Consider the following 19,450-nt stretch of genomic DNA (forward strand, 5'->3'; position numbering starts at 1 on the left):
CCACTGGCGGTGGTCAATGGGGCAGGCACCAAGAGATTTCTTTACGCAGTCCTTGTACCTTTTCTTTGGTGCACCTCTGTCACGGTGGCCAGTGGAGAGCTCGCCATATAACACGATCTTGGGAAGGCGATGGTCCTCCATTCTGGAGACGTGACCCATCCAGCGCAGCTGGATCTTCAGCAGCGTGGACTCGATGCTGTCGACCTCTGCCATCTCGAGTACTTCGACGTTAGGGGTGTAAGCGCTCCAATGGATGTTGAGGATGGAGCGGAGACAACGCTGGTGGAAGCGTTCTAGGAGCTGTAGGTGGTGCCGGTAGAGGACCCATGATTCGGAGCCGAACAGGAGTGTGGGTATGACAACGGCTCTGTATACGCTTATCTTTGTATGGGTACTTAACCATTAATGTACTTAACCAATAATTCCACATGATGGGATGCGAAAACACAAAATTTAAAAAAAACACTTTCAACTCAGTATCGGGTCAGCATCGCAAGGGATTACCACATATCGCAAGCGCAGGAACAGATTGAAATTCAAAATTTAAAGTATGGATTCTACTGAATATGTATCAAAACATTGTAACTTTGAAAAATCGTAAACCGAACCATCGTAAGTAGAGGAGCATCTGTACTTGCTTCCCAAGAGGCTCACAGCATTGTAATACTTTCAATTTCCCCCATTCTACTCTTTACTCACTCTACCTTCCCCCAGAAAATGACCGTATTTTAGATGCTTCCTGAAGTGATACTGACGCACGCTGAAAATATCCCACAACTCATTCATTCTCACCAAATCAACCTCAAATAGGAGTAACCTTGGATGTTACAATTGATCCTTCTGTTTTTGGATTAAGGAGGGTAAAAGAAAATATTTGTCAAGCTTGTGTTGGATTTTATTGAACCTGGCATGCGGATGGACATTGGGCAATGAATGGGCTTGTCCAGATGGATGTTGTTGAATAACCTGATGGGCATCCACCCATCAAAAGAGCTGTGTCTGATGAACAATTATTTTGAGAGGTGAAAACATTTTAAGGTTTTACTTCCGTAAAAAAAAGTATATTATCAGAAAATGATGGGTGGCAGGCGCTGTTTTCAAATTTTTATAAATCTACTAGTTTTGTCCTTCAATTTCATTGAATGAGTGGATGGTTTGGGCCAGCCCTTTCTGCAGCTGTTAATAAAATTGACAGTAATTTAACCTGCAATTAAAAGGGAACAAAGACTTTGAATTGGAAGCAAAGTGAGTCTGACAAACGGTGCAAGAATATTTTTTTGCTTTACTTAGGTGAATTTTTTCGAATCTTGTGAGCTGGCAGGTTGTAGTCAGGGCAGCATTGCAGTCTAATCCAAATCTTGGTTTAGTACCTTCTTTACACCTTTTTTAAATTTCTCTCTCAGAGCAACTAGTATTGTATATTTCAGGAAAGTATCTGGCCCGGGCAGAGCACGTGGCGCCTGGCCCGGGCAGAGCACGTGGCGCCTGGCCCGGGCAGAGCACGTGGCGCCTGGCCCGGGCAGAGCACGTGGCGCCTGGCCCGGGCAGAGCACGTGGCGCCTGGCCCGGGCAGAGCACGTGGCGCCTGGCCCGGGCAGAGCACGTGGCGCCTGGCCCGGGCAGAGCACGTGGCGCCTGGCCCGGGCAGAGCACGTGGCGCCTGGCCCGGGCAGAGCACGTGGCGCCTGGCCCGGGCAGAGCACGTGGCGCCTGGCCCGGGCAGAGCACGTGGCGCCTGGCCCGGGCAGAGCACGTGGCGCCTGGCCCGGGCAGAGCACGTGGCGCCTGGCCCGGGCAGAGCACGTGGCGCCTGGCCCGGGCAGAGCACGTGGCGCCTGGCCCGGGCAGAGCACGTGGCGCCTGGCCCGGGCAGAGCACGTGGCGCCTGGCCCGGGCAGAGCACGTGGCGCCTGGCCCGGGCAGAGCACGTGGCGCCTGGCCCGGGCAGAGCACGTGGCGCCTGGCCCGGGCAGAGCACGTGGCGCCTGGCCCGGGCAGAGCACGTGGCGCCTGGCCCGGGCAGAGCACGTGGCGCCTGGCCCGGGCAGAGCACGTGGCGCCTGGCCCGGGCAGAGCACGTGGCGCCTGGCCCGGGCAGAGCACGTGGCGCCTGGCCCGGGCAGAGCACGTGGCGCCTGGCCCGGGCAGAGCACGTGGCGCCTGGCCCGGGCAGAGCACGTGGCGCCTGGCCCGGGCAGAGCACGTGGCGCCTGGCCCGGGCAGAGCACGTGGCGCCTGGCCCGGGCAGAGCACGTGGCGCCTGGCCCGGGCAGAGCACGTGGCGCCTGGCCCGGGCAGAGCACGTGGCGCCTGGCCCGGGCAGAGCACGTGGCGCCTGGCCCGGGCAGAGCACGTGGCGCCTGGCCCGGGCAGAGCACGTGGCGCCTGGCCCGGGCAGAGCACGTGGCGCCTGGCCCGGGCAGAGCACGTGGCACCTGGCCCGGGCAGAGCACGTGGCGCCTGGCCCGGGCAGAGCACGTGGCGCCTGGCCCGGGCAGAGCACGTGGCGCCTGGCCCGGGCAGAGCACGTGGCATGGTTTTAAAAATTTGTGCTGGCCAACTTACCAATGTATCTTTAATCTCTCACTCCAGCATAATGTGGTACCCACCTGTTTCTAACAGGCTTCAATCATACCAGTGCCCAAGAAGAGTGCAGTAACCTGCCTTAATGACTATCCACCAGTAGCACTTACATCAACAGTGATGAAGTATTTTAAAAGGCTGGTGTTGAAGCATATCAGCTCCTGTCGGAGTAGTGACATGGATACGTTCCAGTTCGCCTATTATAGCAATAGGTCTATGGCGGATGCATGTCATTGGCTCTACACAAACCTTGCAACATCTGGACAGTAAAGATGCATTCATCAGGATGCTCTTTATTGACTGCAGTTTGTCATTTAACACCATAATCCCCATAAAACTGATCAGCAAACACCAAGACCTGGAACTTAACACCCCACCGTGTAATTGGATCATGGATGTCCTCTCGTCCAGACCACAATCAGTGAGGACATCTCCTCCACAATCTCCTTCTCCAGAGCACCATAGGGCTGCGTTTTTAGCCCCCAGCTCTATTCACTTTATACTAACGGCTGTGTGGCTCGGTCCGACAATAACACCATCAACAAATTTGCTGACGCAACGGTAAGAAGAGAGGAAGAGAAGACAACGGAGGAAGAAGGTGAAGGCCTTACCTGTTCGACGAGGCCCGCTGTGGAGAGAGAAACCCACTCCCTCAGGTCGGTAGATAATGGACTACAAAAATGGCTCGCTGAGCCGAGTAAAAGTGCGCAACCGCACATGAAAAAAAACACACCGACGGGAGGGGGGACCAGCTGGGGAGTCGATCTCCACAGCCGGCAACGACAGCTGCAGAACACCTGCAGCAAGAAGAGACCACAGAAGACAATGGAAACAAGAAAGAAGAGAAGAAAAGGGCAACAAAGAAACGACAGATGGCCAACCCAGAGGAAGAAGAGGAAGAGTACAGTGAAATAGAAGAAGAAAAGAAAGGCAAGATAAAGGAGGTACTTTCTCTTATTAAAGGATACATGGAGTCATTTAAAGAATGGCAAACACAGGAATTTAATGATTTAAGAAAAAGAATAAACAACACAGAAGAGAAAATGAATAAAATAGATATGACCTTAACAGAAATGGGAAAGAAAATGGACAAGATGGAAGAGCGGGCAGTAGCAGCAGAAATGGAGGTAGAAGACTTAAAAAAGAAATTGGAGGAATCTAATAAAAAAGCGATAGAGACACAAGAACTGTTAGCTCAAAAAATAGATATAATGGAAAATTATAACAGAAGAAATAACATAAAGATAGTGGGCCTTAAGGAAGATGAAGAAGGCAAGAATATGAGGGAGTTTATAAAAGATTGGATCCCTAAGACCCTAGGATGTCCAGAACTATAGCAAGAAATGGAAATAGAAAGGGCACATAGAGAATTGGCCTCTAAACCACAACCACAACAAAAACCAAGATCTATTGTAGTAAAATTCCTAAGATATACTACAAGAGAAAAGGTACTGGAGAAGACAATGGAAAAAGTAAGAGAGGGCAACAAACCACTGGAGTATAAAGGGCAAAAAATCTTCATTTATCCAGATATAAGTTTTGAACTCCTAAAGAAGAGAAAGGAGTTCAATACAGCAAAGGCGATTTTATGGAAGAAAGGGTATAAATTTATACTAAAGCATCCAGCGGTATTGAAAATATTTATTCCAGGACAACAAAACAGACTATTCTCGGACCCAGAAGAAGCACGAAAATTTGCAGAACAATTACAAAAATAGACTGAGGGAGGAAGACGGGTAATGAGAGTAAAAATGATCACGATTGATATGTATGTGGGTAAAGAGGTATAAGAGTGAATAGATAAAATGTGCATACGTGAAGGTATCTGTACTTAGAGGAAAATATAGATAGTATAGACAAGAATGAATAAGGGAAGGTAATGGAATAGAGAGAATAAGGAGGGAATTAAAAGAGTGACCTTTGTTACAGATGAAAAGTGAAATCTTTTCTGGGGAGGGCTGGGTGGGGAGAAATAGCGGTCACTGCAAAATCAGCTGACGCTTGCGAGTGAATTCGCAAACCCAAATGGAGAGGGGAGATGTGGTTGTCCGACAAGGGATAAAGGACAACTCAGGAGGGGAAGGGGAGATTGGGGATAAAGAAGATATAAATAGGAGAATAAGGAAAATGTTGGATGTTGTAGGAATGTTGTCTTATAAAGAGTTGAAAATAAGAAAACAGAAATGGAAAAGGAGGAAAGGTAATGATGGAAAAACGGAAGGAGAAGATAAACAAAGTATAAAATGGCTACGCTGAACTATATGACTTTAAATATTAATGGAATACATAACCAAATTAAAAGGAAGAAACTACTAAATTTACTGAAAAAGGAAAAAATTGATATAGCATTTGTCCATCCAAGAAACACACTTAACTGAATTGGAGCACAAGAAATTAAAGAGAGATTGGGTAGGACATGTAACAGCAGCATCATATAATTCAAAAGCAAGAGGAGTGGCTATATTAATTAGTAAAAATTTGTCATTTAAAATAGAAGAGGAAATAATAGATCCAGCAGGGAGATATGTTATAAAATGTCAGATATATTCAGAGTTTTGGAATCTACTTAATGTATATTCACCTAACGAAGAAGATCAAAAGTTTATGCAAGATATCTTTTTGAAGGTAGCTAATACGCAAGGGAACATACTAATAGGAGGGGATTTCAACCTGAATTTGGATCCAAATATGGATAAAACGGGGAAAAAAATTAACAGGAAGAACAAAGTAACCAAATTTATAATTAAATCAATGCAAGAAATGAAACTTTTGGATATATGGAGGAAACAAAACCCAAAAGAAAAGGAATACTCATACTACTCGGCTAGACATAAAACATACTCAAGAATAGACTTATTTTTGTTATCAGCTAGTATGCAGGATAGAGTAAGAAAAACAGAATATAAAGCGAGAATACTATCGGACCATTCACCCTTAATATTGACAGTAAAGCTAGAGGACATCCCTCCAAGAATGTATAGATGGAGATTAAACCCCATGCTACTTAAAAGACAGGATTTTAGAGAATTTATTGAAAAACAATTAAAAATGTATTTTGAAGTAAATACGGAATCAGTGGAAGATAAGTTTATACTATGGGACGCAATGAAAGCATTCATTAGAGGGCAAATAATAAGCTATGTAACCAAGATGAAGAAGGACTATAATCAGGAAACAGCAGTTGGAAAGGGAAATAGTAAACATAGAAAAAAAATTAGCAATGAAGGAAGATACAACTAAAAGAAGAGAATTGGCGGATAAAAAAATAAAATATGAAAATTTACAAACATATAAGGTAGAGAAGAATATAATGAAGACAAAACAGAAATATTATGAACTAGGGGAAAAAACGCACAAAATCCTAGCATGGCAGCTTAAGGCAGAACAAGCTAAGAAAATGGTATTGGCATCAAGGAAAAAAGACAAACAAATTACATATAATCCAAAAGAAATTAAGGAAAACTTTAGAGAATTCTATGAACAATTATACCGAACTGAAAACAAAGGGAAAGAAGGGAAAATAGAGGAATTTTTGACTAAAATTGAACTACCAAAACTACAAATAGAGGAACAAAATAAATTAACAGAACCATTTGGAATAGTAGAAATACAAGAGATAATAAAAAAATTACCAAATAATAAGACACCAGGAGAGGATGGATTTCCAGTAGAATTCTACAAAACATTTAAAGACTTATTAATACTGCCCCTCCTGGATGTAATCAACCAGATTGATGAAACACAAAGCTTACCAGATTCATGTAAAACAGCAATAATTACAGTAATACTAAAACAAGGGAAAGATCCACTCTTACCAGCAGCATATAGACCAATATCTTTGCTAAACACAGACTATAAGATAATAGCTAAACTATTAGCAAACAGATTAGCAGAACAAGTACCGAAAATGGTAAATTTAGACCAAACTGGATTTATCAAAAAAAGACGCACAACAGACAATATTTGTAAATTTATTAACTTAATTCATGCAGTAGAAGGAAATAAAGCACCTGCAGTAGCAGTTGCTTTAGACGCAGAGAAGGCCTTCGACAGAGTAGAATGGAATTATTTGTTCAAAGTATTGCAAAAATTCAGTTTACCGGAGAAGTATATTAATTGGATTAAAGCATTATATAAGGGACTGTTAGCGAAAATGACAGTAAATGGACATGTATCAAAGCAATTTAATTTAAGCAGGTCAACGCGGCAGGGATGCCCACTATCACCTTTATTGTTTGCGCTAGCTATAGAACCACTAGCAGAATTGATAAGAATAGATAATAATATAAAAGGAATAAAAATAAAAGACAGGGAATATAAAATCAGTCTATTTGCGGATGATGTTATAGTGTACTTAACAGAACCAGAACTATCAATAAAAGAATTATATAAGAAATTGAAGGAATATGGAGAAGTGTCGGGTTACAAGATAAACGTAAATAAAAGTGAAGCAATGCCTATGAATAATGCAGATTTCTCAAAATTTAAGAAGGAATCTCCATTCAGATGGCAAATGCAGGCAATAAGATACCTAGGTGTACAAATAAACAAAAATCTAGGCCAATTATATAAACTCAATTATAATCCACTAAAGAAAAAATTACAGGACGATTTAGAGCATTGGAAAGATCTACCACTAACACTGATAGGAAGGATAAACTGTATTAAAATGAACATTTTTCCAAGGATATTATACTTATTTCAGGCACTGCCAATACAACTGACAGAAAAATTCTTCAAAGAGTTAAAGAAAATAATAAGGAAATTTTTATGGAGAGGGGGGAAACCGAGGATAGCACTAGATAAATTGACAGAATGGTATAAACAAGGAGGCTTACAATTGCCAAACTTTAAAAATTATTATAGAGCCGCACAATTAAGATACCTATCAGATTTTTATCAAACAAGGGAAAAACCAGACTGGACGAGATTAGAATTAGATAAAATAGGGGAAAAGATACCTGAACACATATTATATAAATGGGACGAAAAATTGGTACAACATAGAACTTCTCCAGTATTACATCATCTCCTCAATATTTGGAAGAAGATCCATGTAGAAAGAAATAAAACAAATTATCAATTACCAAAACTAATATTGACGCAAAATAAGCTACTCCCTTTTACAATAGACAACCTTTCCTTTAGAGAATGGGAAAAAAAAGAGATTAAAAGAATAGAAAATTGTTTTTCAGGAAGTAGATTCTTATCCTTTGAACAAATGAGAGATAAGTACAATATAACTGGAGATACAGCGCTGGCATATTATCAACTGAGATCCTACTTGAAGGATAAATTAGGAAGCAATCTGAGTTTACCAGAGGGAAGTAACCTTGAATATGTGATTACAGATACAATGTTAATCAAAAGATTTATAACAAATATGTATATTAAACTGCAAGAAAAGGAGAATGAGGAAACAAATGGTAAAACTAAACAAAAATGGGAACAAGATTTAAATATAAAGATAAAAAAAGAAACATGGGAGAAATTATGTTCTGGAACGATGAGAAATACAAAAAATACGAGGCTACGTATGATACAATATAATTGGTTACACAGACTATACATTACACCGCAAAAGTTAAATAAATGGGACCCAACAGTATCTGATAGATGTTTTCGATGTAAAAAAGAAATGGGAACAACAATTCATGCAATCTGGACATGTGAGAGAGTAGAAAAATTTTGGGATGATCTCAATCAGATATTAAATAAAATAACAGAAAACAATATACCAAAGAATCCAGAGATCTTTCTCCTAAGTAACATAAAAAACAAAGAATTTGGAATTGATTTGGAGGATGCACAAAAAAGATTTGTTAAGATAGCCCTAGCCGTAGCAAAAAAATGTATTATGTCAACCTGGAAATTGGAAGATAATTTGAAAATACAACAATGGTATATAGAAATGAATAAATGTATTCTATTAGAAAAAATAACATATAGTTTAAGAAATAATATGGAAATATTCGAACAAGTATGGGAGCCTTACATTAAATACAATAGTGAAAACCTACCGGGGACAAACATTACCTAATTTGATGGTAGGAGAAGGAAAGAAAAGAATGGACTCTGTAGAATTTCTGGTGTATTTTTGTTGAATGACAACATTGTCTGACTGAATTAATGCAACCTTGATTGTATACCTAAAATGGATGAGAGGGGGGGGGGTGGGGGGGTGGCTTGGGAGGAGGGAGGGGTGGGGAGAAAAATTCACTGTAAATGTGTGAAAAAGAAAAAGTGTATATCATGGCTATTGTGATTTATGGTGTGAAAAATAAAAAATTAAAAAAAAACAAAAAAAAAAATTTGCTGACAGAACCACGGTAGTGGGTTGTATAAGTGAAGGGGATACAGGAGGGAGATTGAAAACTTGGCTGAATTGTGAAGCAACAACAACCTTGCACTCAATGTAATCAAAACTAAGATGCTCATTGTTAATTTCAGAAAGTGAAAGCCATAGGTGGATGATCCAGTGATCATTGGGGAAATTAGAGATAGAGAGGGTGAGCAAATTTAAGTTTTTGTTGGTCACCATATTGGAGGATCTTTCCTGGACCCAACACATTAATGACATCATGAAGAAAGCACGTCAGCCCGTCTCCTTCCTTAGGGGTTCATGGAGGTTTGGTATGACATTGGAAACCCTGGAAAATATATAGAGGTGTGGTGGAAAGTGTGCTGACCACCTGCATCAGTCTAGCATGGGGACACCAATTCCCCTGAGCATAAAGTCCTCCAAAAGGTCATGGACACAGCTAAAACTCTCTCCACTACCGAGAGCATGTCTTATGGCTCCAATACCTCTATCTTGCTGGTGGCAGGGAGATCAGGGCATGTGCCAGGGCTGATTCAGGTTAGGGGATGGACATCTGTCCACCAGGAGAGTTCTGGAGATCATGGTACTCCATCATTGATTCAACAGGGACCATCGGAGAGCAGCAGCAACCTTCAAGGATCCACACCACGCAGCACATACTCTGTTCTCGCTGCTACCATCAGGAGAGAGGTACCGGTGCCTCAAGACTTGCACCACCAGGTTCAGGAACAGCTCTACCCCTCCACCATCAGACTCCTCAATGACAAACTTAATCATGGACTCATTTAAGGACTCTTGTACAATTTCTTGATTTAAAAAAAATTCTCTCTGTTGCGTAGTTTGTTTACATTGATTATCTGTGTACAGATTGTTATTTATCTACATGTATATGCTGTGTGCAGATTTTTTTTTTTTGCACTACCAATAAGTAGTATTTCTGCCTTGCCCACTGGAGAAAGAATCTCCAGGTTGTATGTGATGTCATGCATGTTCTCTGACAATAAATCTGAAAATCAATATAACAGAATATTTTTATAAAAATATTTTTGTTATTATGATATCAACTACAATTATAATCAAACTCCCCACGAGCCACCCCTTGGTTACAGTGTGAGTGATCGGGACTGGGGATTCCAGTCCTGCGCTGTCTGTACGTTCGCTCCATGTCTGCGTGGGTTTTCCCCAGGGGTTCAGGTTTCCTCCCACCAATGTACCGGGGGTTATAGGTTAATTGGGGAGGGTGGGCCTGTGGGCTGAAAGGGCCTGTTACCATGCTATGTTTAAATTTTTAGAAAAGTAAATTGGGGTTCATAATTTGTCCTTGGTAATTGTGGAAGAAACGTTTAGATGCCTGGAGAGCTTGTTATTTAAAATTAGTACCATGAGATCATGCTTATAACATCAAGCAGGCAGGGCTTCAATTTAGCATACTATCTAATGAATGGAACTTGGAGTGGCATTCATTCTCTGTGGCAGCTTCTAATGAGATGTTGTAGCGGCAGCTCCACTGCTGCTGAAAGAACACACAACCAGACGGGTTGAGCTCAGTGAGCAGAACTGATTTATTGCAGGCTGTTGGGCTGGACTTATACTCCCAGCCCGGACCTGGCTGAGAACCGCGCTAGGGGGCACTGACGTCACCTGGGCGTCATATGGTTCCCCCATCGCGGGCTTCTGAGCCCTGTGCTGAGAAGGGGAAAGCCCCGATGGTGCCATTTTGGCCAGCTGCCCTGCCGTGTGGATTACAAGCGGGGCCGGTTTGCCTGCCTCGTGTCGTGCCGCCACAGTGAAATCTATTATTCTCCAACTATCAAATGACAGAACAAGTAGAAACAAAAATATCTAAATTTGAAAAATAGTTTTGCTGTTTATTAATTCTATGAGGGGAAAACTCTAATTTCCCAAACTGTGACAAGTTAAAAGTTAACATCTTTGATGCAGTAATTTACTGCCTTGCTAAAGCTACAAAAAGGTTATTCAAGTGCTTTTGGTGTGGAAGAAGTGTCATCTGGAGACATGAGTGTGCCAAGTCTGATTTGAGTGTGCTTCATTGCACAGTTTACCTTGCTCACTTCTGCCCTTTTCCTTGCAGGTGCATCAGCTGGTGGCAGCACTGATTTTGGTGATTGGAGTGCCTTCAACCAAGCCCCTTCCAACCAGTCCAGTATGTCAAGTGGAGAGCTTTACACCAATATGCAGCACATGCCTATCCAACCCCCTGCATCTGCCATGGAGATGTTTGATTTGAATTCTGGCGGGCAGTCAGCCATGACATCATCCCAGAGCATGAACTTTGCTATGTCAACTACCAACACCATAGCCATGACTGGTACTAGTATGTCTATTTCCAGATCCCAGGTGAGTACAAGGTTGTGACCAGATGTTAAAATCAAATAGATTACAGTTCAAATGATATTCATATTGAACACAAAATGTCATAACCAGAAGTGCTTATTGCCAGTATTTGAATTTCCATGCTGGCCATTATTACCTGAAGGTAAAAACTAGAGGGATTTAAAAGGCAAAATGTTCAACTTTCTGTCAGGAAATGTAGAGAAAACAAACAATTTGTGTTGATATCACTGCATTCTGGAGAACATCCACCTGAATGACTGATCTTTGGTTTCGTGTGAAGGCTAATGGATTTAGAACAAAGTTCTTGCATGTTCTGTTCTTAAAATTCAGATTCTGCTCTTCCAAATCAAGGAAGTTTGCATTGCTGAATGGGATCTGTGGGGGTGTGCATTGTAACTAAGGTGAACACTTTGAACTGCAATAATACAAGCTTGAAGCTTGAGAATAACATAATGATGAACAAATTAATGATGTTTAGATGATGCATGTTCAGTACTTAAAGTATACATTGTTGAGAGAGAAAAGCTGGAGTGGTAGGATTTTTATGGAGAGTTTCACAGATCCAAAAGATGAACAATAACATTGCAATCACCACATCAATCATTTGAGTCTTCACATATCAAGGTTTTAAAAAGTTTTATTGTCCATCGACTTGGGCATTTGACCATGTGTCAATTGTTGCTTATTTATCTTTTCCTTTCCTCTCCGTGCGGCGGTGCTGACTTTTGGTGGTTTACAGTTCGCCAGATCCCTAGAATCATCTACCTTGCACTTCACTCTATCATCTACCTTGCACTTCACTCTTTCATCGACCTTGCACTTCACTCTTTTATCGACCGTGTACTTCACTCTTTCATTGACCGTGCACTTCACTCTTTCATCGACCGTGCACTTCACTCTTTCATCGACCTTGCACTTCACTCTTTCATCGACCTTGCACTTCACTCTTTTTCATGGATGTTTTTAAGCACCAGTGAGAAACAATTTAAAATTGTTCTTGCACAGCATTTAGGCGTTTCCTCAAAGCACTGTGCGGAGAATCAGAGAAGGTTTGATCGGTTCTCCCATTGTACAACAGTTATTTTACCCGTGATTCTCCTAATCTATAGGGCTTTGTACTTCATGTGGCTGTACACTTAGTAGGGATTGTGGCAATCAAGGGAGAAAAGATGCAGGGAAAGAATGAAGTACCAGTAAATGAAGAAACCGAAGGCTGTTGTAGTTAACCAGAAATCATGGCTCTTATTAGTAGAAACTCAGTAATACAATAATGAATGATAATGGGCACATACACAGTTATACCCAAGGGGAATGTCTTTAGTGGTAGAGTCAGGAGAGCAGACTAAGCACAGCGAAAGACTGACAGCATGACACATCACAAAGAGTCATTGAGTTTTCATTGTCTTATGGTATTTAACATCACTTTTTTTCTCTCCAGCCTTTGCCGATGTTATCCACGCCTTTGTCAAGGCCTAATGCAATCCCCACACACAATATGCAGGAAAACCAGAAAGCAGTCAAGCCATCTTTGCCTTCCACCTGGTCAGATCCAAGTGTTAACATCAGTTTGGACTTTCTCACCCCTGGCATGCAACCTCCCAAACCACAGCAACCGTCACTAAACACCATGATGAAGCAGCAAGGTAATTACACGTCAAACATCGTAGAAATCGGCAAAGGAAGAAAAGCATGCACTTACATAACGAACATTTTGTATTTGCCTTTAGTCAACTGTTACGTCAGGAACTGCTGGCATACTTCATCGCATTTTAGTTTGCCTTCTGCTGTAGTAAAGTCAAAGACAAACTGTGGCTCCGATGCTCCTTTCATTTCTAGCACTACACCAAGGCTCAGAACATGGTGGCACTGCTGTAACGGCTGATAGTGGAGGCACAGGGTTCCCATGGGTTCCAACTGCTATTCTTACTGCTGTCAGCTCCGTACAGGCTTTAAACAGCCTGTTAATGGTGGTTTTATTTTGAAATTCTGCAAAGATGGCAGTACCTATGATTGGCAGCAGCCACAACGGGTTGCAAACTCTGAAAACGGAGGGATCACTCCCCCACCCAAGTTTGAGAAGTAAAAGCAGAGCAGACAACCCATGCGATGGTGACTACAGCAGCGGACCAGTGAGGGGTTCACCGACTGAAGAACACACAGGCAGCAGGTGACTCGAGGCGAGGAATCCACGCAGACTGCAGTCAAAGGATTCACACCAGGCTGATGTCTGCTGGAGACTGGCTGAAGGGGTACCAGGAGTTGACACCTGGATGTGAGAGGGTGCTATGGGATCCTCATTTTGAAAGTTCAAATCTGGAACTCAGCTGCTGATGGTTTGGACTTGACTCTGTGTGGCTTTGAGGGCTGCGACAGCACTGGAGGTGACTCTGATGGGACTGTCTTTTCCTTCCCTTTCTCTGTGAGAGGCACTTCAATTTCTGCCGGGACAAATCTGTCTGCCTTACTGCAGATGAAAGTAATATTGCACTGTTACACGACAATAAATAAATCTTGAATCTAGCCTTTGATGCCCTGGCTAATGAAGAAACTATCAATCTCTGCCTTAAATGCATCCAATAAACTGCCCTACACATCCACTTGTAACAACAAATTCCACAGATTTGCCACACATCTCCTTTCTAAGTGAGCACCCTTCACTCCTGAAGTTGTGCCATCTTGTCCAAGACTCTCCCACCATGAAAAACAACCTTTCCCTAGCTACTGTGTCCGTGCCTTTCAACATTCAAAACGTTTCAATGAGATCCTCCCTCAGTCTCCTAAATTCTAAGGTTACAGGCCAAGAGCTGTCAAACATTCTTCATCTGGTGACCCTTTTATTCCCGGGATAATCCTTTGAACTTCAACATATCTTTTCAAAGAGGAGCCCAGAACTGCTCACGATACTCCAAGTGAGCTCTTACTCGTGGCTTATTAAAGCCTCAACATCACATCCCTGCTCGTGCATTCTATTCCTCGCGAAATGAGCCGCCTTCACCATTGTCCCAATGGAAGGTTTCCTTCAGGCTATCCTCCACAAGGACTCCTCGGTCCCTTTGCATCTGAGTATTTTAAATTTTCTCCCCATTTAAAAAAAAATAGTCTGCCCATTTTATTTTTTCTACCCAAGACCATGACTGTACACTTTGACATTATTATTTCATTTGCCACTTCTCTACCCATTCTTCTCATCTGCCTAAGCCCTTCTGCAGTCTCCGTTTCCTCAACACTACCTGCTCTTCCACCTACCTTTTGTATTCTATGTAGACCTCATACTATGTATGAAAAGGCTACCTTGATGTCCTTGAAGCTTGCTCTACCCTGGCTTAGCCAATCCAATGTATCTAGAATAGGAGAGAAAAACTGGGCTGTTGAACACAAGTAGTGGGCTGAAAGTCTTTATGGGCACTAAATGCTCTACAACTAATTAATGTAGGGTGTTTTTTCAGGTATTGTCACTAACAAAGTTTTAATCAAATTTTCTTTGGAAGGATAAAATTAATGTCGCTTCCGTCATCCTACATTCCGAACACACAATTTTTTATTGGAAAAAAGGTCAATTACAGGTTCAAGGTGGAACTGTAGATAATAGTGGACTTACACTTGCAGATTCTCACAGAAGTGTGCTTTTGGTACCTATGTACTAGACAATATAGTGACAAAGTTTGGCAATCTTGAGCTGAAAAATAATTCATTGGAATGACAAAACTTGATCTGATGTACATTGCTCTTTTTTTAAATTGCAACCGTGGTATTAATAGATCAAAAGCTGTGTCAAGCTCATCTGTCACCAGGTGTCTTTTTTGTAATTAGTAAAATAATTATAATGACAAAGACAAAAAAACTTAATTTACTATGATCCCAGTTGGGGCTCTAATTATAACTATAAATTGTATTTACACCTTTTATAATCCTTTTGTTATTGCTTGTTGGGGACTGGAGATCAGAGACTCATCGAATATAATGCTACTTTTGATGCCGTTAAAGCACTATTTGAGCAAGAATTCCCAAGCTTCTATAGGGATTTCAACAGGCCAAATCACCATTTGTCTTGTTTTAAGGAAAAAGTAGTTTTAGGATGGTATCACTAACCATGCTGTGCTTCTTCCTTATTTACAAATAGTCAGGTGCTAGACTTACACTTAGTACAGATTCTCTCCACAATGATACAAGGTGGAGAATGGAGATGCAAGAATCTGGAACCAAAGACACCACTATGCCACTATGAAAATCAGCAAGTCGAACAGCATCGGGGGGGGGGGGGGGGGGGGGGGGGGTGGGGGTTGTTTTGTGAGAATAAATTGTTCATGTTTTTGGTTAAAGGCCTGGAGACAATAAAAGAGCTGCCCCAACATCTCTCCAGGTTGGAAAGTCGCAGTGAGATAGATAAGACAGGAATCCAAATGTATGCTGGGGTTGTTGCAATTCACTACAGTGCCTTGAATGAAGCATGACATGGGTTGTAGTGGGAAATCAAAAGTGCTGCACACTTACAGCAACCCATGCTGGAAGTGAACAAGTGGATGTCCTATAAGGGCAGAGTTAGGTTTGACTGCATCTCCCATGGTTAATTAGCTGGGTATTTAGAATAGCTTCAAACTCCAGAGGCTTGTTGTTCATGAATTGTATTCTGTAATTGCATGAGAAAAGAAGCTTTGCAAAAAATTTTTTTAAATCTGGCCTCCTTCTTTTTGCAGGCACACCGCAACCTGTGAACCTTATGGCTCAGAGCTTTACCTCCCTGTCCATTAACTCACCAACCAGTGTGATGTCTCCACGACCTCCAGGAACATCTCCTTTGATGCCCAACAATGTGCCGATGAGCATGGGGATGCAAAACCTGATGGCGTCAGGTGCTCTTGGGATGAATCCTATGGGCATTCCTCAGAGCAGCGTGATGAACCAAGGAATGATGGGAATGAACATGGGAATGGCTCCAGCTGGCATGGCCATGACAGGTTCCATGGGCATGGGAGTTCCTGCCATGGGTCTCAGTGCCAGTATGGCACCTGCAATGGTGCAATCCAAGCAAGATGCCTTTGCCAATTTTGCCAACTTTAGCAAATGAGAAGGCTGAAAAGACTCCATTATCTCGATGAAGGTCTGAAGGCTGCACAAAATAGTACTTGAAAACACATGAAGATAGGCTGTCTTAAATTTTTATAGCTATAAAGAACAAGTTTTGTTAAGAATATGGCATATTTTGTATTGGGAGAAATCTAGTTGTTGGCAAGATCTGTGCATGTCTGTTCCTAACAGGTTCTCGAAGTAAAGTCCCTTTCATTGGCATCTTGTTTGCGAGCTACACCTTGAAAGCCTTTTTAAATCTTTTTGAATTTTAACTTAATTTAATTCAAAGGCCAGACAGGATTGTATGGATTTGCAAAAGCAGTTTATATCAAACTAATTTTGTACCTATCAAAATGGCCTTTTGAGTCAGGTTCCCAACGAAAAAATTAAATTTCAGACTAGAATCATAAAGTTTTGTTGTTCTTTACCTCTTTACCTGGACACAATCAATATCCAGCAGCTTGATAATCAATTTGTGTATATCTCCTTAATGTAACAAATGAATGCAAACCTATTAAAAAGGTCTACTAAGGTACCAAAAATAATAAACCTGATTACTGGAATGTAAATAGTTTGCTGATATGTTCCAGTCTAAATAGATGAAAGTAGATAATTTCTATCATGCAAATGTCTATTAATAATTAATAAATGGTGGTAGTTGCAGCTTTTAATTTAGTTTGGTTTTTTCCCTCCCCCTTTCTTTAATGGTGATGAAATACAGTTATCAGCTTCATTATGCAAAACAGAGGAAGGGCAACTAGGGTAAAGTTATCTGCACAGATCATGGTCAAGATAATGTTCCACAAGAGCATGCCTTCACTCTATCCCCTCCGCCACATCAACAAGCCAGTTGCACAGTACCCACGACATTTCCCTCTGCTAAACCTGCCTTTGTTTCAAAAGCAATAAAAGGGAAAAGAATTTTAAATTTCTTCCATCAGTGTGCATGCTGTCATTTTCCTCTGGTTTACAAATATTTTTGGCCTTGATTACTGTTGAATTATGACATGGTAGTCAACAATGTAAGACAAATATGTTATCTGTTAGTTGGAAGGGAACAACTAAGTTCTAATTGCCAGTGATGTGAAACTCTTACCTCTGCCTGCTACCCAAGCAGACATGGGTGAAAGAATATTTCAATTGTACTCATGACCATTTATGTATTATAACAAACTATTCATTAAAACCTCAAAATCTTTTATGCCCTTTCTCTGACTTTGTATTGAGACATTAAGAGAAAAAGATCATTGTGAAAGTAATTTTAAATGAATAATTAATATCGACAATGACTTTTACATTTGTCCCTTTTCCAACAAAAGGGATTCACTGCTCAAAATTTAAAGAGGGAACATGCCTTGACCTAGTCTAAACCTTGCCAATTCTCTCAGCTATATTTATAATTAGGCTTAAATTAATGCACATCAGGTTTAGCCAAATGAAAAGTGATTTGTTTCCTAAATAAGAAATGAGAGGATGTAATTAGCAGGCTCCACCTTTTAAATCATTCAGCAATTCTATGTATTTGAATTGGGATCAAAGAATAAAAGCTTTCATGTTTTGTTACATCAATATAGTCAATGCAAGCTTCAGCTGCTGTAAAACGCTCAGTTCCTTTTTTCTGAAGTTGCTAAATGATTTCCTTGTTGCTAATTTTGAAAGGAGGCTACCTTTCATCTTTATGTGGTAACTTTTGATACCAACTCAGTTAGGTTGGTCAGAGACAGAATTCCAGTAACTCTATTATCTTCTGGTGTGGCTGCAAATGTTTGCCCTGAAGACTTCAGTTAAGTGTACTACTTGGAGAAATTAGTACTGAGCTCTTTGGTGTCTTTCTCTGTGTGTGAGGCTGCTGCAATGTTGCCAATGAACTGATGGGCACCATAGGATGTGAGCAAAGAGAGTGCAACTAAATTTTCCCTGACAAAAACGGGTTAGGTTTGAAGAGGATATTTTGATGGGTTGCAGGTCAGTGACAGATGGGGTTATGTGTTGAGTGAATAAATCAAAAATTTCAAGGATTCTTTGGTTTCTACAAACCAGTACTCAGTATAATGTTTGTTTTCTATAGTGCAACCCCGAGGATTATTTTTGCTGTAGACTCTGTACCACTTCTCAAGAAATACTGGTGGTCGCCCACTTGTTTTAGTCATTGACTTGCATTTCTCCCTCACTTTAAATTTTGATATTCAAAAAAAATGGCATAACTGATTTTACATGAAACTTAAGATGTTTTAATGGTTTAGTATTTATAGTGGTTTTTAAAATTTTAATGGTATTTTTCCATCAGTGGTTTTTATTAACAAAACATTTGTGCCCAATCCCAGGAGAAAGTCTATTGTAAGTTTGATTATACAGAACGCATTCCCTCTATAATGTAACCTTATTAACCATGAAGAATTTTATGCATCTCTAATAGAATCCTGATGTCAAGCAAATTGATGGAAAATCAAAAGTTCTTGCAAGAGTTATGATGTTTAAAATTGGCATTTTATAGCATTTACCATTCCTGGTTCTCAAGATGTATTCAAGGCTGGAAATATTTCAGGAAATCCCTCAAATGCTTTTTGGAAAGAGAGATTATGATGGACTGGTTCTCTTGCTCCCTCCACAAACCACAATCTCTGTTCGTGCATTCTAATCCCTCGTGTTCTAAATTGTTCATTTTACACCAAAAAAACTGACCAGGTCAGGGAAAAAAATGCTGATATTTCATTAAACCCCATCCTTGAATCCGAACCATGCTTTTGGGTAAACTTGTGTAAAATTCTGGAAAAAAATAAAAGCAATCTGTTGATTTATCCAAGATCCATCTTTACTTTAGGTGCAATTCTGACCGTGTCCCCATTCTTTCTAAAGCAAAAAAATCTGCACATTTATGCCTCACCAGTTAATTTGATCAAGGATTGATTCAAATGGATTTTTATTCCCCCCCCCCCTCCTTTTAAGATTAGATGTAACATGAAAATCAATGTCTTTATTAACCACTTTAGTCTGGAGAAATACTAAGTTGATATTTTACTGTTGCATGTATTTTGACCTGAATGAGATTTTAACCCCTGCCATATCACACAAAGCACAGTAATTATCCATCTTTTAAAATGAATGCCACAATAGGCAATGGTA

The 19,450-nt window shown here is 41.0% G+C and overlaps 1 protein-coding gene across 3 annotated transcripts in view; it reads left to right on the forward strand.

Moving 5' to 3' along the window:
* Positions 1-19,125, forward strand: part of clint1a (clathrin interactor 1a) — a 155,850-nt gene extending 136,725 nt beyond the window's left edge. For all 3 annotated transcript variants that reach the window (XM_069899035.1, XM_069899037.1, XM_069899036.1), the window contains exons 10-12: positions 10,998-11,263; positions 12,699-12,903; positions 15,955-19,125. In XM_069899035.1, the coding sequence (XP_069755136.1) occupies positions 10,998-11,263; positions 12,699-12,903; positions 15,955-16,325 (842 nt within the window). In that variant the 3' untranslated portion in view covers positions 16,326-19,125. The remainder of the gene's footprint in view (positions 1-10,997; positions 11,264-12,698; positions 12,904-15,954) is intronic.
* The last annotated feature ends 325 nt before the right edge of the window (positions 19,126-19,450 follow it).

Source organism: Narcine bancroftii, chromosome 9 (genome assembly GCF_036971445.1).
Source record: "Narcine bancroftii isolate sNarBan1 chromosome 9, sNarBan1.hap1, whole genome shotgun sequence".
Classification (NCBI taxonomy): domain Eukaryota; kingdom Metazoa; phylum Chordata; class Chondrichthyes; order Torpediniformes; family Narcinidae; genus Narcine; species Narcine bancroftii.